This window comes from Cuculus canorus, chromosome 14 (genome assembly GCF_017976375.1).
Source record: "Cuculus canorus isolate bCucCan1 chromosome 14, bCucCan1.pri, whole genome shotgun sequence".
NCBI classification, from domain to species: Eukaryota; Metazoa; Chordata; class Aves; order Cuculiformes; family Cuculidae; genus Cuculus; species Cuculus canorus.
In genome coordinates this window covers 9,033,397-9,057,801 of record NC_071414.1, presented here as the reverse complement: position 1 = coordinate 9,057,801, position 24,405 = coordinate 9,033,397, and the positions used below count along the sequence as shown (strand labels likewise).

The 24,405-nt window shown below is 43.9% G+C and overlaps 1 protein-coding gene across 9 annotated transcripts in view; it reads left to right on the top strand.

Annotated features, from left to right (window-relative positions):
- HTR4 (5-hydroxytryptamine receptor 4) overlaps positions 1-24,405 on the top strand; it is a 127,732-nt gene that overhangs the window by 12,383 nt on the left and 90,944 nt on the right. For all 9 annotated transcript variants that reach the window (XR_008452177.1, XR_008452179.1, XR_008452178.1 and 6 more), the window contains exon 2: positions 20,655-20,736. Coding sequence is in view for 5 of the 9 variants with exons in the window: in XM_054079287.1 (XP_053935262.1) it covers positions 20,711-20,736 (26 nt within the window). In the remaining 4 variants the exon portion in view is untranslated. The remainder of the gene's footprint in view (positions 1-20,654; positions 20,737-24,405) is intronic.

Here is a 24,405-nt window from a genome sequence, read left to right as displayed (position 1 = left end):
TCATCTATCTGTCCTTGCTAAGCCTTAATAGAAGCTGTTGGTGGTGCTCAGAAGGGTTGATGGAAGAGAAGGTCTGGGGAACGTTGTTTTCCAAACTCTGCAGTAAACAGCTGTACGTGAAGTTAAGTCACTGTAGTTGTGTGTGGTAAAGCTGTGCTCCGCTGCGAGGACAAGTTCAGGCTGACAGCACCACATTCCCTGTCACAAACACGAAGCACCAAGGAGTTGTGTGCCCTCTCTCAGTCATCAGTTTGTCAAAAACACTCTTAAATGGAGTTCTTTTTTCCTGGCAGGCTATGTGCTGGATCCAGTGTTGTGTGTCCTCCAGCTAACACAGCGCTGGAGGTGGAGTATACGGCTGGCGTAAATGTGGTGTCATGTGCTTGGCCGTGGAAGGAGGGTGATATGGGTTCCTATCTCAACATCAAGATGCCATTTTCACTGCTAGGTGTGCACACATCTCATATGAATGAACACACAGTCATACATCCAGGCTTGATTATAAACGCAGACAGTTTTCCTAAACAGATTTTAAGATCACACTGAGTCAGGGTTTCTTCTGAGCTTTCCCTGGCACATGCCAGCCTTCCCTCTGGGGAATCAACTGTGTCTGCAGAAATCTGCAGCTTCCACTGGGCATGTGATGGCTGGGCATGTGATGGCCTCCGCAGTGTCGTCCCCTCTGCTTGAATTCAGCCGTGAACCATGAAAATTTGCAGGAAATCCCTATGAGCATGTAGCTCTTGGTGACACGTTTTCATACCTCAGTGGCAGAGATGTTCGTGTCTCAGGAATGGGGTGCAGAGAATCTGCTTCCTGTCAGCCCCTGGTGGGGGTCAACCTCATCATACCTGAGTGCCCACATCTTCTGACTGAGAGGTTATAAAGATGGATTGAATGCAAAACTCAGAAAATTCTTTCCTGAAACTTTCTGTAGGATTCGTGCTGTATCCATCATTGAGCAGCTGTTGCATGAAGATTGATGGACCTGATGATGATGAGCTCTGCTTAGGCAGGAATCACTGCACAAAGAGTGGATGGAGAATGATTGGCTAGGAAAGTGTAGCATGGGGAAGGACTAAAAAGTTATACACAGAAAGCAGGGAATCAACAAAAACCACCAACTAATCCTGAAAAGAGGAAACGCAAGAGCAGCACCCATACAGAGGAGTTCGGTGTGTGAGGCAGGGGACGGAGTCCTTCCTCTCAGCACTCTTTCCAGGTCTGGAAATTGTACTTCAGGAAAGCTTCAGATCAAGGAGAACTTTCAGAAATCAGCAGGAGAGAAGAGCAGAGCTGGGGCAGGCTGGGCTCTGTGCCAGTGTCAGCACAGCCGGGGGTGGATTCATGGTACTGCTCTTCGGATGCAGGAGTGTCTGCAGAAAGGAGAGTAATAAACAGATCTCGGTGTCTGTCAGGGTAGGAAAAGAAGTCACAGCAATAAAGTGCAGCAAGAAAGATTTAGGATAGACTCTAGAATAATCCCTACATGTACGGCCCCTGGGAAACTGCATAAGAAGAATGTGGAATCTCCATCCCAAATGTCACCTACAGCAGGTTAAAATATAGAAGGCTCTGATTAAAGAGCTCCTCAGGGTCTCTCCCAGCCCTTTTTCTCCACCTGATTTTTCTCTCTGTGGCATGAGAATTTGTTTTGCAGTCTGTATGAAGAGAAATGTGGAGCTGAAACAACTAAATTACAGACCTAGCAGGTTTTCTTTGTTGTGTTTTTTTTATTATTTTTCTTTAAGTGACAAATGGAAACTTCTTGTGGAAAAAGTGTCTTTTCAGTGTAATCTGGTTTTCTTTGTGGAAAAGCCAAGATCACAAAGAAAGCTCATGGGGAAGACTGTTTACTTACTGGATCTGCTCACTTGATGGTGATCAGAGGCTTTATTGTATCAGCTAAGTTGGTGCTTACAAAAGATTTTGATGCGGCTTTCCATTAGGATGTTCTTCCTTTGAATCAAAAGCATGGTTAAATATAATAAACCAAAGATATAGATAACAGGGGAGGAGATTGTCTCAGTTCAGTGTTTCCTGCTTCCCTGTACAGAGACAGTTTACGATTGTTGCCACGGGTGTGTTTAAAGGGTGTTTTGTAACCACAGGTACTTCTGCCTTCTTCCTGAGTGCATCCAGGATGCATATCCAGATACCTCTTGGTGCTTATTCAGCATATGTTTCCTAGCAGCTTCTCCTTCCCTGTGACCCGGGTCTACCCAGGAGGCAGAGAAACAAAGACAGACTTAACGTATGACAAGGGTCAACCTTATTTGTGCTGTTCCTTTTCATGGTGGGCTTTGGCAAAGCCATTCTTCATTCTGCCCTCACCTGGCTCCTGCCCCAAACCAGATTGGAGACGCTGGCTTTTTGGCGAGCAGGCGGCTGGGGAAAGGGGGGGCTGCAGGAGCTGCATTGCACATGAGACTGCTGCAGGGAAAAAGCTGGGGAGCAGAGCCTGGGCACTATTTGTCCAGCCAAGATAAACACCCTGATAAATCACTTTCCACTCTCTCTCTTTCCCGGAAAGACAGATTTATTTTTTTTTAATGTTGACCATCATTCACTAAATAGGGGTTTTTATAAGAACACTTCTCTAATTTCTGTCATTAGTGACATACATGCAGATGCAAGGTTTTGGGTAGTCACCAGTCACACCACTTTCTGCTTATTGTAATATCCCAACACTTCCTCCTCCCTCATCATCCCAAAGCAATTAGAGGGAAATTCAGCTGCTGTCTGAATGGACACATCTTCAGCAATCTTCCCTAATCCTTTGTTTACTGTAAAATAAGCGCGCGGGGGGGGGGGGGGGGGGGGGGGGGGGGGGGGGGGGGGGGGGGGGGGCGGGAAAAAGGCAAAATCAGTTCCTCTTCTAAGCATGCATTAGATTTCTCATCATATCTTAGACTTTCTCTCCCCTGCACTTTCCCTAACGGTATCCCAGTTTCTGATGAGCTGTGATGAAAAGCAGGCAGGAAAACATCTGATTGCTGCTTATGAATTCCTTGAGTGAACATGTTTCAGAGGTAACTAAGGTGGCAAAAGCTGAGCTATTCTCAATCAGCCCTTGGAACTGACAGCATCCCTTCGGGCACTGGACAGTGGCTTGTACTAAGGGAGCTGAAACTTTGCTTCTGGATCATTCAGAGCGGGGCCTGATGTCATTTCATACCGTGCAAAGAGAAAATTAAATGCCTTATCTGTTGCTTTTAATAAGGTTTTTAGCAATGAGGATGCGATGAGGTGAAACAGTAGAGGGACTGGCAGAGGCAGGGGGAAGCAGGAGAGTGACAGAGAGGGTGATGCAAACTGGTGTCTGCTCATCAACCAGTATCTCCCTCTTTAAACAGGGCCTTGGACATCACTACATCACTGTTTCAGGAGTAAAGTACTCTGATGTGAGCATAGACATCAAACCCAGGCCTTACAGAAAACAAATCTCAGACATCTTACTCATATTTCCTTTTGATGCTCCACACTGTTGAACAAACAGTTCACAGGTCTGTGCAGTCACAGAGTTACGTCTGAGGGAGCACCTTACCCTGCTTTTGGAAAACACAGAGGGGATGAGGTGGAAAATATCTGTTACTGAAAGGGTTATGCCAGCTCTGGACAACTGAAAGGCTCTCCTCTTCCCAGCTTTCAGCATGCCTGCCTTCCCCTCCACTGCCTCCACTTGGCAGCTTTGCCTGCTGGAGCCGGAGGAGAAGGAGGAGGAGAGGGAAGAGTATGGGCAGGAGCAGCGCTGCACCAGAGCAGAGCTGCAGGCTGGTGCTGAGGGCTTCCCAAGGGCTTTTGTGGCGGAAAATTTGTACCATGCTTGTAATTCAGAAGGGCACCTCTCTGCTGAACAGAGGAAAGCATCAGCTCAAAATTACTTCTTTCTGTTGGGCTCAGAGATACATAAAAATTCTAAAGAAAAAGCTGTGAAAGCATGATGCACTGCCTGGGGTACAGCCCACCAGTGCCTGAACCCATAACTCCTTCCCCTTTTCCCTGCTCAGCTTAGATTTGCCTTTAGACATGAAAAAGGCTACGTCCTTCCCAAGGCAGGGAAGGGGGGAGGGAGGAGGAGGGGAGAGAATTATTTTTCTGAATGAAATATTAAATTTGGAGTAAAGCAGCTCTGGTTTATCCTCCCAAGTTTGTTTCAGTCTCCCATGGAAACATATACACTCCTGACCACCCTTCTCCTCGCTGTTTGTCTGGTCTGGCAGAGTGCTCTGAACAGTTCACTGACAGTGAGGGGTTGCTGTTATCACAGCTGACTAAAGCTCTTCCAAAAGAATATTGCCTTTGTTATAGAAATGTTGTAAGTAGGCATTTTGATTAACTTCTCTTTTATCCTTGGTGGCTGTTTAACAGAGTTGTCTTGACTAGAGCTCTGTCTTTATTCTGACCTATATATCAGGTCCAGACAAGACCTCCTGAGGAGGATGTTATTCTCCAAGCATGTTCCTAACCCTCCACCAAATCAACAGTTTGTGTTCTTGTAATTGGAGTAGCTGAGAGAACTGTGCAGAAAAAGACATAAATGGGTTAAAAAAAAAAGACACCCCAGAATGCCGAAGTTCAGACCTTTGGTGTCTTTGAAAACCTTTGGTCCACAGCTATAAAATAACAGTATTGCCATATTGCTGGATAACTTATCTGTGTATGAATGCTTTATGGGTCTTATGTCCTATGTCTTTTGTTTTCCATGTGAAGACTAGGGGAGAAAATTACCTAAATCTTGTTACCTGTGTGGTTTTTGCAAGTGACCAAGAGCCATTTGTATGAGGTCAAAAAATCCTGAGACCATGCCTGTAACTCTTTTTATTTAACAAATTAAGAAAATCAATTGCATCACCTTCAAAAGAGTTCCCTTCTGAGCTGACACAGAGCTGCATGCAATGCTGCTGACATTCAAAGCAGTTCCACAGATCATTTTCTGAAAGGCTGTTGAGGATCTGCATTGGTTTTTTTGCTTTCACATTTTCTACTGACAAAAAATTGGTTCCTTTGAGCACTGACATCCTTGGGATCTCTTCACCATAAGTCTCAGTCAATAACTGAAGATTTTCCATCATGGATTTCTTAATTTCCCCAAGAATCTTGATGTGAACTCACTCTTCGCTCTTGCACACTGACATGTTCTGATTGAGGATAAGAAAACTTCTCTATATGAACACACTCACACTGAATGAAGCGATCAAGTTGAGCTTTATCTCACTGTGATAGCTTAGAACATGCTCTATAACCATCTCCTTATCTCTCCCATCCCACTCATGTTTCCTGAGCGATAGAGTTAGTCTCAGGTTTTTTTTTGTGTTGGACCTCGTACATCCAGAGAGCAAAAATGAGGAGAGAGCAGAAATGAAGCTGATTTGAGGAAGTTAGTTCAAATGGTGCTGATGCATTTGGGATCTCTGAGGTCAAGGGTAGGAAGCATGTGGGCTAAGGTCCAAATCCCAATAAGATACATGCATAGATCGTGATAGTCATAAATTCACAGTCCATGTAGCTCTTAGTCACATGCAGAAGTCCCACCCATATCAAGCTGCACTGCTAGTGATGTAGTAACCTTGATGAACCGTTAACGATCAGTTTTATCAAATAATACAAAAATGCTTTTGTGCATCAGTAGGGATGTTAGACAAGATTTCAGGGAAGTCAGGTGTGCAGGGAGGTTTATTAGGGAAGATCCCATCAGTTATAAATCCACATTTAACTTCAACAGCAACCTGCAGGTAGCGTGACCTTCCCTGTTCTCCCCAGCCTCTGCTGCAGACAAAATGCTCTTCAGGCTCTTATTATTTGTCTTTTATTACAGTTGTTTTAAATTGTATTGTGTCTGTGCAGATTCCCAAGCTAGATGAGAGTGAGGTGATTGTTTAAAAGCACCAAAGTGTCAGGAGGTGCAGTTTGCTGTACCATGGGCAGAAGATTGCTGGTGGGCAGGGCAGGCAGTGCTTTCTCTGAGGGCTCAAAGGGCTGTTGTTTCAACAACACTGAAACTTCTTTCCTCATATCCAGGCTGTGTTGTGAACCCTGATATACTGCAGCTTTGGATGAAAGGAGTCTGGCAGACACATCTGGAACTTGTTTTCCAACAAGAACATTTAGTTTTCACTAATTTAATACGTTGCAACTTCTTAGGACAAGTAGGTTTTTTTATTTACTTTATGATGGACTATGTAAGTAAAAGTTAGTTGTTTCTCTTGCAGTGAAGAAAATATTAAAAAGGATCCTTTGGCAAACACCCACATATAAGTATTTGAAAGCAGTCTCAAAATACTCAACTCTGTCTGTAGGCTGCAGCTTCTCCTTCTCTACCACCTTGTATCCCGGTACTCCCTAAAGGGAGGAAAAAATTACAGGAAATCACAATATCAACTTTTAAAACCACTTTTTGGGTTTTTATAAATAGCTACACAACAGTTAAAAGTGTGCTGTTATCATAAGCTTTCTTACTAGTTAATTTATTTGCTAGAATGTTTACAGTGGTGGCTCTAAGTGTTGGAATATCAGATTCTTTGTAGCTGGGAATGAAAACTGGAAATTTCAGATTTTCTAGTGAGCAATATGAGAATGGCAGAATGCCTTCAAAATGATTTTTAGAAGTTTCTTTTTGAAAATTTCAAAATGAATGGAGTGTGGCAGTCATTCCTTCTATGAGGGGCTGTGAGACTGAGCATCAAGAAGCAGTGGCCAAGTGGAGTCGGGGCTTTAAAGACTCCTGGCAACGGTACTTTAGGAGAGGCCAGCTATGAGCTGGACCTTCCAGCCTCTGCAACAGACGGTCTGGAAAAGCTGTGATCCTTCAGTGCGGGCAGGCCACTAGGGGAAGCTGCTGGAAATCACGCAGAGCTGGACCCGCCAGAAGTGTTTGTTCAACAGACTTCCCAAAATGCCTATGGTGGGATGAAGCATCTGCTGTTTGATGATATGGGTGTATTGCCTCAAAAGCATTGTGGTCTGAAAGCCTCAGCTTGCTCCAAGATCTCTGGGATCCTCATCACGTCCCTTGTGACCTCAGCTGAGCTGTCAGCTTCTTGGCCAAGGCTGTGGCTGTCACATTTTCTTTGCATACATGTCCATCGCTCACTGTTAAGGTGCGAGGCAGGGCTCCCCATCACCGGGTCTGGCAGAAAAGCTGGTGTCACTGGGGACTGCTTACAGCTTTGAGTCGAGGCCGAATCATAGAATAGTTAGGGTTGGAAGGAACCTTAAAGATCATCCAGTTTCAACCCCCTGCCATGGGCAGGAACATCCCACTGGATCAGGCTGCCCAAAGGCCCATCCAACCTGACCTTGAACACCTCCAGGGATGGGGCAGCCACAGCCTCTCTGGGCAACCTGTGCCAGTGCCTCACCACCCTCATGGTGAAGAAATTCTTCCTTATATTTAGCCTACATTTGCCCCTCTGCAGTTTATCCCTATTGCTCCTACTCCTATCAGCTTTCCTGTAGCCCTTCAGGTACTGGAAGGTCACTATAAGATCTCCTCGGAGCCTTCTCTTCTCCAGGCTGAACAAGCCCAACTCTCTCAGCCTGTCCTCATAGGGAAGGTGCTCCAGCCCTCCCATCATCTTTGTAGCCTCCTCTGGACCTGTTCCAGCAGCTCCATATCCCTCTTATGTTGAGGATTCCAGAACTGGACACAGGACTCCAGATGAGGTCTCACCAGAGAGGAATCGAGGGGCAGGATCCCCTCCTTCGCCCTGCTGGCCACGCTGCTTTTGATGAAACCCAGGACACGGTTGGCCTTCTGGGCTGCGAGCACGCTTTGCCGGCTCATGTCGAGCTTCTCATCCACCTGCACCCCCAAGCCCTTCTCTGCAGGGCTGCTCTCAATCACGTCATCCCCCATCCTGTACTAAAAACGCAGATTGCGACAATGGGAATCACTTCTGGGATGGAAAGGGAAATTGCATCTATAAACTCTGCCAGAGGAGAGTGGATATTATTTATTTAGTGTGATAATGCAACAGCAGTGGGTTAGTCAAACAGTAGTTAGCAACAGGTCATGCTATAATTAGAGAGCCTGTTGCAGTTGGCCGCCTCTTACTGAATGCCACCAGTAAGTCATCAAGTATCTGGGGTGCTGGGGATTAGTTTTGGAAGCAAGTGCTTTTAGGCACAGTCAGGACTGTTTGGGAACATGCAGATCTTTTTCTTTGCCTCCCTTTATCCTTGCAATTATCCTAACATAAGGCTCTGAAGTGGTACTTGATTCTCTCTTAGTTGCGTGAAATCTTGAACAAAAGCTCCAAACATCTCTCTTGAGTGATTAAATCTCATCTGAAAGAGCTCGAAGTCTCAGGGGTACAAAGGAGTAATTCTTTTCTCTCCTCTTACAAAAAGAGGGAAAGAAAAGTTCTGCTCCTCAAGCACAGGTTTGTATTTTACATATGTCTTTTTTTCCCCCCTTCTTCTTGCTATTTTAAGAATCAAGTTTCCATAGCTCTATTGTCTGAATATCAGAAGTTTCTCTTGCTTAGACAGGCAGAGAGATTTTAGCGCTTCATATGTGAAAGGCAAGAAAATACCTCAATCGGTTAACTGCGTTCTCAGGTTTTTGCTGAATCTTCCTTCCACTGAATGATTTGCTCTGTTTAAAGAATGAAGAACTGAAATCAGTGACTAGAGACAGCAAATAACTACTAGGTAAATGCCACGTACATCACCCTGGATACGTTACTCAATCTTCACACCCTTGGATGCTCCTGCAATGCTTTTGCAATGCAATTTCATCTTTTCAGTCATAGCTTTCCCCTCCGTTAGCCAGACTGTCCGGAGCTCTCTTTTCATCAGGTTGGCTCACAAGTTCTTGCCTTGCCATTACCTGCAGAAATTTACCTACCAATAGGAATGTGTTTGGTTGTGCTGCACTGCTTGACTGCGGCAGCTGTAATCAGTATAAGTCAAATATGTACTGCTTCTTACTTCTCTGAATTTGCCTGGTTTCAGCTTTCAGCCTCCAGAACATCTTCTGCCACCAGAATTGTCCTGTCACCAGTGTCCTGTTTCTTGCGTACCTCCTTGCAGAACGTACTTGAGTCCTTCAACCTCTCTTGGGATAACCTAAATAGATTACTCTCCAGAAGGATAAAAAATATCCTTTCCAGATCTTTCATAAGGCTTATGGCTTTTCTTTTATGCATTTTGAGCCACCCAACATCTTTGTTACACTTTAACATCAGCATGGAGTAAGGTACTATAGCAGCCCCATACCTGCTTATTTCAAGATTATATTAGACACAATAAATGGCAGTAGGCACTGGGTTGATGATGGGCAGGCACCTCATGTCCTTTTCAGAGTCATCTCTCTCCAGGGCCAAATTACACCCCTACTGGAAATACTGCCTTTATTTTGGCTTCCAAATATGGTGCTCACCCTTGGCTATTGTACTCTGCCAATTCAGATTACTCTAGATCAGTATTCTGCCCTGGTAAGTTTACCAGTTCCATCCCATCTCCCATCCCTCCATTGTCCCATCCGGTGTTGTCCCTGCAGCAGCCTGAAATCAGCAGAACTTGCGAAATACACTTGTTTAAAGTATATGTTCTGGTAGAAATAACTGTTCTCTGTGAAACCACTTAAAATGAGCCACATGACATCTCATAGCTATCAGATGTCTGATGCCAAGCCCAATTAGCATCTGGACAACTTGTTTTACCTGGGAAGTCTGGCTGATGGGAACTTTAGCTCACCTGAAGCATGTCCTGTCATTCTTACTTTAGAAATAACCATTTGAAAGCAGCTTGTGCTGTAAGCTTATTTATCTCTTGCCTCCTTCCCATCAGGAGTGCCAAAAGGCTCACAGCTTTAAACTACCAAAGAATAACCTTGAGGGTCAACACTTAAGGTCTCATAGCTCTGAGTTTATTTTGGTTTCTTTACTATTAAAAATCTGAAAGTAATTTGGTAATTTAACTCAAAGTAGATTGAAAACATCTTGGAGGATGCTGAGCTAAGCACAGTTTGTCAGGGAAAGACGCATCCTCCCCATAGAAGCTTCCTAAGTAGGGAAGCACCAGACCCAGCTTCTGCTCAACCTCCAGCAACAGCTCTTGGCCCCAGGCTGCCCTTTATAGCCTATCAGGGCTGCACCTGGCTTACAAATACCTACTCTGTGATGGGATGGCCTATTGCTTCCACCTGGGATGATGAGGGGGCAGAGCCTGCAGCTGGGACATAGGCTCTTATTTGAGTCTCCTTCTCCAGTGTCGTGGCTGCTGGTACAGCCGGATTGGATGATGAGCCTTCAGTGGTTGTTTCAACTGCTTTTTCTCAAGAAAGTTTATATATTCTGGTTCTTCCTCTCTGACTGCCACCAGAGAAGGTCACTGCTTTATCGCTGCAGCATGTAAGTACCTACAATCATCTCAAAGTCGTTGCGTTACTGCTCTGAAACATGTAGGGCAAACCCTTCTGCAGGTAACATTAGAGCCTACGTGCCAAGAATGTATTATAGCACATTCCCTTTTGCATCATCTCCATCTTTTAAAAAAGTAATTAATTAATTAACATTTTGACTTTCCCTGATGGTATCAGCTTCTAAACCAGAAAAGATGATGGCTGTGCACTTTATATATTTTATACAGATCTGGAGAATAATGTGGTCTCTTGGGGGCTGTCATTATTTTAGCTTGCTGCTCAACTAACTAATTTTTTTTAAGTGAGCCAGAGGCAGGTCGGTTTAAGATGAACATACTCAGCCAGTTTTCTCTCCAAAAGCTGTCATCCTTTAATGGAATATGAAGAAATGGCAGCAGAGGCATGAGTCAGTTGAGTTGGTTACGTGTATCTGCAGCTTAGAGCTCTGGGGGTTTTGCCTCCGCTTCATTTTCTAAAGTGTCTCATGGAGTCATGGCATGTCCACCCCAGTGCATGGGCAGCAGGAACCTCCTTGCTCTGCCCTGACTGTGGCAGTCATGAAAGTTGATGAGAATGTGTGAATGAAATGCAAAAGGTTAAACTGTGTGGAATCAACATTCTTGCTCAGAGAAATGTCTGTTTGCAATAGCTTCAAGCTTGCAGTAGTTTGTCTTAACTGCCTCAGGTGTAGGGAGTTTTGGGAGGTTTTATTCGGTATTTGCTTTAGCAAGGACAGTGTTTGTGTCAGAGTGAGCTTGGCATCCTTGGGCAAGAGTGGGTAAGCTCTGTGCCTGCAGGCTTTCATGCCGTTATAAGTTATAAGGCTTTCATGCTTAGTTATAAGTTTCTAGCTAACCCTCTGTGAGATGTCTTTTGCTGCAAAGGGATTCTGAAGGTGTGCACCCCAAAACTTTGTATCAATAGTCCTTTTGGCCAGACAGAAGTAACAGGGAGTCTTTAATGCCTGAGATTTAAAGCTCCATCTAAGCCCCTTCCACAGCTGAAATCACAGAAGATGTAATTCAGCACAATCCTGCTGATTTCTTAGTCGTGATTACACAAAAGTATTTACAACAAAGATGCCTAGGCCGGGAAATACTCCTGTTTCTGCTGAAGTCCAGGGCTTGCAGAACCATAAACACAGCAACTGGCATGTCTCGGCGCTGGGCTTCAAAGCAGGAGGTTATTTCCTTGTTGTGTTTCACAGGCTACAAAGCAGTCTTATGATAGCAATAAAAATAAAGTGGAGGAATTTTATTCCAACACAGTAAAGTTAGAATCTTGTGTGAGCTCCAGATGGGGAGCGGAACATATTCACCACACAATGAGCTGTGTAGGAAATCGGGCAGGAGTTAAAGGAAGAGCAAAAGATGATTTACACGTGAGTCCCTCTTGTTGTGCTATGAATGAATCGCAGTGCCTGCAGTGCAGCGCTGGCCTCAGAGGGCTCCTCTCTGCAGAGCACGATGAGGAATCTCTATCTTTTGTGGTTTACTCATCTGCTTCAACTCGTCTTTCCTCTCCTTGGCCCAGGTGATGCAGTGCTACAGAAGTGAGTTTGCAGGCAGGATGAGAATCCGAATGTGGAATAAAAACAGGTGAAAAGTCTTGCCTGCACAGCTGGCAGAGCAAAGAATAGTATCATTTATTGCAACGTGGTAGCTGGGATTGACTCCAGGCTCTTCCTGTGACATTTCAGCACTGGATGGTGAGAGGAAGATGTTTCCTTTCACTGCTCTTTCCCTCTGCTGTCTCAGGTGGCAACTGCCAGTGCGTACTCATTAGCAGAGCTCAGAGCAGCACAGCAGTGTGTCTCTGTGATAAAATGAATGCTTATGGTAATGTGCATTTTCCACGGGTTGTTTTCTGTTTGCTTTGGAGCAGGGTAGCTTTTTAAACAGGAGGCTGGAGCTTAGTCTGCTGGAAACCAGAGAGGGTTGGCATTGAGTGACATGGTCACTGCCCATTGTTGCCTGCGATGTTCTTGTTGGGGTGTGAGCTGACCTCTGCCACGAGACCAGCAGAACTTGTCTCTAAAGTTTGTTTACAGCAGGAGGGCACTATACTGGTGAGTAACATATTAGAAAACTGGTACAAGTAAGGATCTAGGGTAAAGCGTAGAGCTGCTCTCAACTGCAGTCATCACCGGGTCACCGTGTGTGCGCAGCTGTTTGTAGAGGCAGGGCTGAGTTAGTGACGGTGCTGGGCATCCTGTAGCTCCTCCAGCAGGCTGTGAGCTACTTTCAGTACTGTCGCACCATGTCAAAGCTGAAGAATTTCCATATTTCCTATCATTTGCAATGTACGTTTCTCTATTGTATAAGCTAAGTTCATTTGATTGCAGGCACAGAGAGCACAGCTGGTGCTTTTCTGAGGCAGTGGTTTTCATACCCTGGGTCTGTGCTGGTATGGGAACATGACTTGCTGGCAAGCGTGTTGTCTAGTTAGGGAAAACTTGCAGTGAGTTATGGGAAGATTTATGACAAGCGAGCAGGAAGGAAATATCATAACCCTGTACAAATCCCCATCAAACACGTGATTTTCAGTGCTTTGTGGTGATGAGGAACACTGACGATGTGGATTGTCCTTATAAACACAAACCCAGTTGTGACATGTCATGGAAATCGTGCCTGTCTGTGTCTGCCCTTACTTCTGATGCACTTACTGAACTCAACCACCCTTCTTGCCATCGTTTGTTGGTTGCTATCTCTTACGGTGTCTCAGATCTTCTGAGACCCATAGCCTCATGCTGGATGTTTCTCTTGCCTTCCTATGCTGAGGGTTTGATATTGCAGTAAGACTTAGGACAGTTTGGTTACCAACTGATGGTAATTGCTGAAGGTGAGAGCAGTGAGTTGTGAAATTTCCTAATACTACTGTCACAGTAAGTAAGCCTTCAGGTTTTATAGCTGCTTTCTTTCCTCAAACCTCTTATAAAAATGTAGCTTGGTAAACACAAGGATTCTCGTACGGATGTCTCTGCACTAGAACAGTCACCCTTGAAGAGCCCATAGAAATTTTGCTGCTGTAAATATTTAGTCCAAGGGGAAAAGCAGGCAGAATTGCTTCCACGTGCCCTTTCCAAGTAAACAGCCCTGATATTCTGGTGTCTGCTAGTATCTTTTTGACAATCAAACATGGAATTTAAACTTTTCATTTTTGGAAGTGCAGAGTACCTTAGTTTAAGGTTGAAAAAGTGCAGCGTTGACGGCTAAGAGGCTGTGAAGGCCAGGCTGACAATGAAGAAAAACCCATCTGTCTGCAAATATGTGAGCACAAGGTGCTGGCTTCTGCCGTGACCCGCGTGCTGCCAGCGACTCCCACAACTCTCAAGAATATGAGCCAATTAAACTCAGTGCCTGTGGTTTGGGTTGTCAAGCCAGAGGCTCTCTGTGAGTTTAAAGAGCTTTTTCATAAAACAACCCTTCAGTGATAGGAAATTTCTTGTCTCTTTTTCTGTTTAAACCTGAACCTCGTTTTGTTTTTCAGGTGATATATCATGTCTACCTTTTATTTTTCACCCTTTGAACAAAGGGCTGCATTTTAACCTGCTGGAGTGACATTCGATTAAAATCAGACCAGTAATCTGTCTCTGCTGACAACTGAGGGACTTCTTATCGGCTTTGTCCTTCGAGGGGAGGAAAGAGACAGCTCTGTAGCTGTGACAGAGAAGGCAAGAAACTCTATGGGAAGGGGCAGTGCCTTTATCAGAAACAGGTAGCAGAAATGGTGCTATTTTCTCTGGGAGTGAACAAGTTCGATCACTATGATATTTCCTACTTCTCAAACTTTGTCATAAGCGGGATATTCTCTTGCAACACTTTGATTTTTGGACTACTCTGTAGTGATGAGCAAGAAATGATCTTCGGATTGAAGCGACTGTCACTCCGCAGCATCAGTTTAATGGGAACTGGCAAGATCTTGTCTAGTTGGCCTCTGCTAACAACTTCTCTTTCTCTGGTAATGATGAAGATGCAGTTATGATGAAAATCACAACCTCAAATATTAAATGTGATGGGAGTTGAGCAACAGTTTTTATTCAATCACAGCTTTAATTTGGCAGACGCTCCCTACAGAAAATGAGGAGTCTCTTGAAATCACAGAGTCAGGTAGTAGTTTGCATTAGAGTGATTCCTGTGGCCTCGATCAGGAGTCACAAATAGTGGCTGAAAGATAAATGAATCCCTGCACATGCAAGAACTTATACTCTGAGATATTGTGGACAGTACTTTCTACGGGAAGGCTAAACAGGCTTTCCAAACAACTACAACACCATTTTCTTATCAGTCTACTGCTCTGCATTACCCAATAAGAATGAGTGTGTGCAGGACATCTACACTGAATTCAGAGGCTGCATCAAACCCTCGTCACTGCACACCACACTTTGTTCCTGGCAAAGGGTGAGGACAAAGGGCGCTTTTAACCTTACATTTATAAAGAGAGCGTGAATTTAAAAAACTGTAGTGATGAGTCCAATTCTTTGCAGAGAGCATGAGACACTCAGAAACAGAATATAGGGTATTTTATATCGCCTCCCTTCTCTGTGGTGCAGTAGAGCAGAAGGAACAGCGCGATATTCATCTGTAGCTGAAATGAAACAGGCTTTTCGAACTGCTCAGTCCACCCTAGGCATGGCTTCATTTAAGGTGTCACAAATGATGAAGCAGCACAATCCAGCACAGCAGGAACTGGGGGTGTGAGTTTTTCAGAATGACTCAATTCTTCTGTTGTCAGCTCAGCAGTGACAGAAAGTGGAACTAGATGGGACTTGAGTGGGATGGAAATAAATTGGATGAAGAATGTGTCAGCGTCTCAGTTAATCAGTGCCTTGCAAGTAAGATGTCCTGCAGGACTGGCGTGGCTGTTCTTGTCACCTGGTGGGACGTTTAATCTCTACTGGGCAGCCCATCACATAGGGCAGGTGATTTTGTGGTCACTTGGGAGACCAGATTATCTGCTGGCCACTTGCTAATGCCTTATGGTCTCTGAGGAGCAAGTTCTTTGTTGATACCTTAAAGTTACCGAGTAAAGTTTCTCTAGGAGTCCCTACAGCTTGGTGGGGAAGGTACATCATCAGTTTTCCTGGGTTTTCCCTTTCCTACCACACACCACTGTGGAGATGAGGAGGAGAAGATGCATAAGTAGGGGAGCATCCGCTAAGGTGACATGGTGCTGGGTTAGGTGAAGGAATGAGGCACAAGTGTGCAGCTGATCTCATTGTGACAGACGTATAGTTTTCCTTTTCCTTGAATGCCAGCAGTGCAGCCTTGATGAAGCTTGTTACAGGATCCCATTTCCCAAGTCAGAGCCGGTCACCTGTGCAGCGATGTCCTACGTGTGTGGCCCTGCTCTTGCTGGCAGGGATTAGTGCAGAACAAAATAAGATGAGGTATTCTTGGTCAATAAAGGAAGTCTACAGAGCTGCTATGTCAACCCTACTGGAGATACTGTGCATGCATTTTTATGCAATAAAAATGTTGTGCTTTGAAGTGAAAATACTGCTAAGGATATTGAGTTCACATGAGTTTCTCTGGGAAAGCAGTTCTTTGTGAAGGCCTATTGTTTGGTTGGTTAGTTGGTTTGGGTTTTTTGTTTGAGTTCCATGTTTGAGTTTTTTTCCACTCTAATACGGAAAATTTCAGTTATTGTAGAAGTCTCCATGATAGCATGATGGCACAGGTAACGTGTAAAGTTGATGCACGTGAAAATTCTATATTTTTTTTGCAGAAAAATAAGATGACTTAGAATTGGAATTTTGACATATAAAATCACTGAGATGTTTTCCTTCTGTTTTGCGGGAGTTATCAAAATAAATTTTGTGCTGACACCTGGAAGAGTGAAACCATTTCACCTCACTGCCTGAATTTAGCCCCTCATGGTAACTGAAGTCCTTAGGTAAATTGTGGTGGTGAGCTTTTCATTGTAGTCTCTGGTACCAAATTTGAAGAGAACACATAAGAGAATGCTCATTTTGAGATGTATCAGAGGTGTAGAGGCTTTGTATGGCTCTCCTGTGGACCCCTTCTGCGCAGAAGCCTTTATTAGAAGCTGCGAAGCCGATTTAAACAAGGAACCAGAGCCCCAGTCGGGTTCCCTGGCAGGTTGCGAGTGGGGCTGCTCTCAGGAAGCCCAGGATGGAAAGGTGCTGGAGCAAAGGAGAGGAAGATAACTTTGAAAGACTGTTACCCTCGGCCCATGCTGTAGGACAGGTACCGCTCAGAAGCTGTTGGAAGCTGGATGTTCACGTTCAGGAAAACATGCCCTGGCTGCAGTGATGTGCGTGGCTCCGTGTGCCTGTGATCACCGCCATGTGCAACAGCAGAGAGACCCTTTTGTGCTGAAGGGAATATACATACGGTGATCTGGATGGTATAAAGGTTGAGTGAGGAGGTCAGTGTTATCTCTCTGAGGCAGAGAACAGCTTCCTAATTGAATATGAGTAATCACTTTAATAACAAAGAATAGCACCGAGCCCTCTGTGTGAGCCAGATGTATTTACAGAATAACTCGTGGAGGTTTTTATATTACATGGTATTGACGTCATTTTTCTTTCTTTGTTGGGACTCCAATGACTACAAGTCTCACCACTGCAGTGTCATGGACAGAGGTAAAAGGGAAGGAAGATCCAATTTTAAAAACCATTATGGAAAAGCTGACTTTATCAGCTAAGTAATGTCATTGATTTAGTGTCTGTTCATTATATGCTCCATCATATGGGGAAAGATGAAAGTACTCACAGTCCTTAAAACACCACACGTGTCCTGTGCAGTGGTGAGAGGTTTCTGATCCTGCAGGGCTGTGCAGTGTGATGCTTTAAACACATTGCCTGTTCGGACACAAATGCTGCTTGTTTCTGTAGTTCTGGGGAAAAAGATAACATTTTTTTTTTGGGGGGGGGGGGGGCAGGATGTTCTCATAGCTGCAGAACTTAGGAATATGTAAAGAATTATAAGAAAAAATAAGTTGTGCATGAGGCACAAGACAAGAAATGTGGTCACTGGCTGTCACACAGTGTAGGGGGTGGCTGCTTGTAGCGCAGCTGGCAGCACAGGGAGATGAGACCAGGAGGTGGTATACAAACTTCCTTTTGTATCAAAACCCTTAAAACTTTATTTTTTCTGGTTTTGTACTTCATTTTTCTTGGTTTTGCATTTTTTTTCTGGTTTTGTTTCCCTGTGTTTTTAAGCATGTTACACTTGCTGTGACTGAAGGAACAGTAATGCCAGTGTCTACATAGAAGAGTACATTTTGATGAATAGGTGGGACAACAGTTCTGGTTGTACTGGAATTGTGAGTTTTGTTTGTTTTATAAAGTTTCCCAAGGTACCTCTTAAACCCTGATACTGAAGGGAGCAAAGGGAAGTGGGACAGAGCAGATAGGTGACACTTTTCCTGTCTTCTGTTATTCCTGCCCTCTACTCTTGCTGGCTCCCACACACACACTTGTAATTCAGAACTGTAGCAGATGTGAGCTGCAGCAAAGCAGTTTCATAACTTCCTACTGTAGCAATAAGTACTAAAGCCTCACTTCTTCTGCCTAGCAAAGGAACAATTTCCCTTGAATCAGTGTCAACAAAATTTGCCCAGATTTTCCTTGAGGTATATCTGTACTATCTCAACAGTAAGATCAGCTTAATATCTGTATCTTATGTCCAGAGGCTGCTTCTGCCCTGCTCTGGATCCTCTTAGTGTGGTTCATTCAACCTCTCTGTGCCTTCATGATAAATGGAGGTGACAACTTGCTTTTAAAGGATGCTGTAAGGCAGAATTAACCAGTGCTCACAAACTGTGCTGGCAGGCAGAGGGGATGGGTCAAGAACTCATGTCTTTAGACTGCAGTTTATAGAGTCTTCTCTTTGGCTCGTATTTATCCTTTCTGAAATGACAGGGAAGAATGGTTTCTTGAACCCTGTAGTACTGCATCAAATCTTTTCCAATGTATTTGTGTCTGAATTAACTGAAATTAATTTAACCTACATGTCAAACAAATGATTTGAAGTAAATGGTTATTTAAACCTTTTTGGAGATTAAATAATTAGGTTTCTTTTTGTCTTGTTTGAGCTCAGAGATTCTTGGTTGTATCTTTACAACCTTTACAGGATACTCTTTCTGCATCTTTGACAGCAGCCATCCCAGCAGCTTGTGAGGTGTTTTCTGTGGAAGAACTCCAGAGCAGAAGCAGGGGAGAGCTTTTTTTTCCCCTCCAAATTAAAGCTGGAGGTCAGGTCTTGGAGACGTGGAGGTGGCTTGATCAGAAACTCTAGTCCTCCCACCCTTATACTTCCAAAATACAGCGGTAGTCTTTAAGTCTTTTTCCCTCAGAGACACCAGTTGAAGGCTTAAGCTGTAACTAACGGCCAAATTGTGAAGGTTTCCACCCTCAGATAAAAACACCCTTTTGACTTAAGTTTTGCTTGCAAAACTGTGTATAGCCTATACCTGCTGAAGTACCAATTCTGGTAAGCACTGAACCAGACTTGGACAGTGGGTGTGCACCTGCAGTGCAAACCTGACATTGTCTTACGAAGCCTGAGTCAGTATTATTACAATCTTTTCTTTGAAGCCAAGTAACCACAGCGGCATTATTTGCATTTGAATTATTATTAATAATGTGTGGAGGCATTACCCTTGTGTCTCTAGACACACAATGCAACGGGCAATCAGCATTCTGAAATGCTCAGAAACTTAACCTGTTTTTCCACTGAATTAACAGCAGCAAATACACGAAACTCTTTATTAAGATGGTGCATTCATTTTGTTGGAGTCATGATGGAATTTTGATAGAATTAAGAATCCTATTAATATTTATATCGCTTAGTGTTACTGGGAGTAAGTACATTTATTTTAACTTGAGCTGCAAATCACTTAGTTCTTTGTAATTACAGTACTGCTATTAAATATTCATAAGGCTGTACAATATAGTGTCACAGAAACCTATTTTAATTTAGTGGTAAGTCAATGTTTTAATTTTGTGTAAAAACAGAAACTAATTTACCAAGCATTCTTGTGTTTTCCCAGCTGGGTTTTTTGAGCCTTCTTCAGTTGGTTGTATTTAAACTGCTTTTCTGTAGCTTTGAAAGTCTGTAAGTTACCATAAACAGTGTTAGGTCTGGTGCAGCTTAGATGTGCACATGCTGTCACATGTAATTTTGGATGTAAGCATCAGCTGATAGAAGTCACTTGTATCACAGTCCTCGGCTCCTCAGTGCCACCAGAACTGCAACAAAACATATTTTCTTAAACTTCATAAAAAGTTGGTTTGGAGAACAAGTCTTAAGGGTGGTATCTGCATTAGTAATTAATATTGCTTGCGTTTCTTTCTAGAAATTAGGCTATTTTAGCTGTGAGAGTCTTTGACAAAATATATAGGTGGGTTTCTCCGAGGTCACTGGGGGTTTCTCTTGCAGAAGGACAGGGCAGATTGACCCATGGTATTTTTGTGCATGCCCCTTTCCGCACCAGCACCTGGAGCTCACCGGGTGCAGCACGGTATGCTCTGTGTACTGGTATAAAGCTTTGAGTTTGTGTCCTGTGACATTTCCCTACTAACTCATTTGTCAGAGGGAAGGAGCTGTTACCATTTGAGGAGGCGATACATAGGATGGGATTTTTCACACGTGTGACGGGGTGTCTGCAGAGGATTGGGTCGGATAGTCTTAGATGTGATCTGTATCCTGCGCATTCTTTCTTAAGGCTTCTCCTCATCCCTGTGGAAACTGAATATTTGGCCAGGAGAGCCTTTTCTCTGTACCAGTGCTGACAGTGTTTTACTACCCTACTGCATCTGAAACAATCTTCTGGGAATCTAAATCCAAGAATTCCCTAGGAGAAGTGATGGTCACAGAGTGTATTAAAGGTTGATCTTAGCTTCCAGGTGAAGACGTGACTTCACTCATAAAAGGGGGAAATTTTCTGTTGTGTTCAATAGAACCAGTGTTCCTCTAGGACTTGCAAGCACTCTGTTAGCCCCAGGTTATGCAAGAATGGGTGGTGTATACACAACCATGATGGGTTGTCTATCACTTCAGCTTGATTTCATGTCTCCAGGCATGCACCTTAGTGCTGTGAGATACAAATATGTCAGGGTAGATAACAGAAAATTGTGTTATGACAGCTGTATGCAGTAGTACGAATTCATCTTGACGTGTCTATGTAACATCTGTTTTCAAGAGAAGCCCGGCCAGAGGGGCAAAATGCAGTGCATGTGTGTCTTCACTGGGGTAAATGTGCATCTGTGAGAGATCCTTTAATTTATAACTGTCCTTTCTAACTCTCTCCACTGCAGGGCGAGGTCTCTTCTATGGACATTGAACTCCCAGCTACCTATGTCTATTGCCTGTGATGGAAGAACTTGATGTTAATGTGAGGTAGGATAAACCACACGGCTCCTCCTATACCATGTCCCATTCAGCTGGTGAGGTGCGGGGCGGCAGCAGCCATACAGTGTGTTTGCAAAGCTGCAGGATGGAATTTTCTGTTTGCCTGTAGATAAAGGTCTCTGCTCATGTGACAGTGCCTGGTGTGGGGTTTCCTGGAGATCTGTGAGGATGTAGTGTCACCCTGTTGTTTCTGTAAATGTCAGATGTGGTGTAGCCAAGACGAGGCCTTCCTTACAGTAGTGGGGATAAGATCCTACCAAAGGCTGGGCATTAGCACATCTCTGTCTGGTGCGAGTCTGATCTTAGTTTATTTTCTTTTTTGGTGCAATGTTCTAAAATCTTACAACCTCATCTCTGCTGCTTTATACTGGGGCAAGCAAAAAATTACATCTCTGAAGTAATTTCAAAGCCTTGGGCACACTACTGGTGTCAGAGAGAGGCAAATTTTGGTATGGATTGTTTTGATTCTGGAAGCGTGATGCTAACAGAAATTGTTCCAAAAGACTGGAGATCCTGTTTGCAGCTGACCTCAGGACACAAGGCTAGCATCAGCTGGGCCGTTCTCCCTCAGGTGTGATCTGAAGGGTTTCTCTGTAGGACTAGGGTTTGTCCGTTTTTTTTTCCTGGCCTTTTGACAGGCTGCTGCTGCTGCTGAGCTGTACAAACTCACTTCACATAAGGACATCAAACTTCTGAACAAACCCGTGTTGCTGGTGCAGACGCAGGCGGAAGCAATAATCCAGTTGTAATTAAAAACGTAAATGAAATCCACTCAGGGAATATCTTTTTGATGTCTCAGGTTTTTATTTCAGGGAGTAATTCTTCACCCTGCCCCTGCCTGGACACTCAAGTGGCAAATATATGGGGAAATGTCTTGGAGAAAATTGCTCCGATTGAGATAGATGAAATGCATGTACTGTCGTCTTCCAGGAAAGCTTTCCCTAAGGAGTTACTGAACAGAGATCAGGAGGAAACAGCACAGAATGGGAGAATGGAGTGTTATACCTCGAAGGGGATTCTATCATGCCACTGTGTCCTCCCGGCTTTCGAGATCTTGGGCTTTCAGACTGGGACGTGTCTCTGTGAAAGCCACACCCCGTTCTCGCCAGTCGCATGCACAGAGCGAGATAATACATTTTCAAAGACAATTTCTGTTCTTAATGAGCCTCCTCAGAGTGCTATACTATCAAAGAGAACAGCTCTGGTCTTCATTCACCTATTCAAGTGTCACAAAAGTCACCGGCAACTCCAGGTTGCTGCTTTAATGCACACTTAGCAGGTCACATTTATTACCCCGTAATCAGTGCTGAGAGGTAATGTGTTTTGCTTAATGAAATTTGTCTTGCCTTTTAAATACCAGAAGTGTAGTTAAATGCGTAGGCTACTGCTGTTTCTCTGTAAAGGGAATTAAGGTGCTGACACCAGGCAATTTTCCCTACAGTTTTCCTTCCTCTAAAGGCAAAAAAAAACTTCTGGGGAAAAATCTTTTTTTTTCTCATTACGGTGAAAAAAAATTCCCTGCTATACACTTTGTCATTCCTAGAAGGAGAATCTATCAGTTCATAAACGCCAAGGGGTACAGAGAAACTCACGCTCAGTGAGTGCCTGAACCAAAAGAGGCTATACTGGGAGGGAAGTGTGAAGTTGTTTTCCTTACCCATATATTGTTTTTCAGTAATGTGCTATTTTCCACTGATGGAGACAGACACTGAGTAGGTCTGACCAGGCATGGATGCTTAGAAGTGATCTATTAGAGTTTTGTAAGTCACTGTTTGTAGGAAACATTAAATAATTATCACTGTCTTCCTATTTGTGAGTGTTACTGTAGTTCAAATCAGCCCTAATCCCGCTACAAAAAAAAACAAAACCCAAACCCACTCAGCCAAAGCTCCACCCCCAAAAAATCAAACCCAAATAAGACTGATTCCTATCAGAATTAGGCTTCCTCTTCTTGCTTGTGATACTTTCCAATACACAATGTAGCCTGGATGGAATGAGAAGTGCTCAGAAAGAAGGAGATTTGGGTGTTGGGAGTGTGTGGGAGCGTGGGCAAAGCCAAGGGGTCTCCTTCGGTTGACTGGCTGCAGAAAGTGTCTGTTGCACAGGCCTGGGAAAGGTTTTTTTGAGCCTTTTGAGAGTCTGCATTCTCCTGGAGACTGGTTTAGTGTGGCTGGCTGCTGTGCTCTGGCCCTGGGAGCGCAGCGAAAGCGTCTCTGAGGGGTAACTTCTCGTTTGGTGAATTATTTCATCCGACTTCCCATTCAGATGTTAAAAGGCAACACAGGGTATTCCTGGGGATCTGATGAATTAAAATCCATGGGAATTTGAAAGCTCTCCTGAATCAGTATTGACTAACTGCTCCCCAGCTGTTTTGATCAAATACTGTGGTCAGGATTCACTTTGTTGTACTTCAGGAATGATTTTATACTTGTGCTTCCAGCGGCTTTTTCTGAGCTGGGCTAACACAGCCCTTCAGTTTCTGTGACTGGTTGCATATACAAAATTTGCAGTAGGCAAATGAGTCTATTTTGACTCCACACTTTTCCGAACCATGAGTTTTTGTTTTGAGAGATTTACTTGTCAGCTACCAGTAAGTTGCTGATGTTTCTCCTTTATCTGCCCTGACTTCATCATGTGAAATACTGAAGGTTATCTATCAAAGCCAGGGGCTTCCATATGTTGTTTGGTAGAGCTGCATGTTGACATGTGTAGTTTACAGCAGTGCAACAGGTTTTGGAGTTGCAGTTAATGAGATGCAATCTGAATACTTCTCAAAAGCTGCAAAGTGATTTTCATGCGATGGCTAATGTCTCTATTGGGCAAGCACTCTCCTATTGCATGCTAAATATTGACTGCACAACTGTGTTTCAGGCAGCTTTTGAAACATCTCTTTAGCATTTTAACCCAAGAGGCTGTGCTCTGGGCTTTGAGAAGTAGGTCGTTTCCAATTTCTAACACCAAACTCTTTGTAAGATCCTGGGCAATCTTCAAGACTGATTGATTCTCCCCATTGTGGCAACTGGAGTCCAATAGAAGCTCTGAAAAGTACAGCCCTTGTTGCTCTTCAAGCCCATAGCTGGGAAGGGGAATATTGGAAGAGTACCTGCCTAGCATTTGCAACCAGGATCTGGTAAGTAGTGGAGCTGCGGTTCTGGTGGCCGAAACTTTACTCACCTTCTGGAGCAACAAGAGGAAACCTCTGCTATTGGAATGGGCACTTCTGAGTGTGGTCAGAGCTGTTCTATGTGCTGTATAAAGCTGTGGCGTTCCTCAGGTGTTGGAGAGAGGCTGTTATGCTCTTAAAATAAGCTTTTGAAAAAAAAAATAAATCACAAGATTGTTCAGTGTGAATAAATAGCTTTTATATAAGCCTTTTTATGGTAGCTGTTGGTGAAGGCTGACTCCCTTTGCTAGATCAGCTACGGAGAAACAATGTATTATTTGAGTTTGTCACAACAGTAATTGCTTTTTATTTTTAAGCTGAGCCCCCCAAACAGCTGAATTTTAAATTGATGTTAATTACCTCCAAACTTGGCTTTATCAGCTTTAGTTTTCTCAGTTTGTTACTGAAGGTGTTTTTGTGGCTTGAAGTACTCCGAAAAACGCAGAGCCCTCCAGCAGTACTGTGTGAGTTCATTAATCTTGTCATGACTTTGA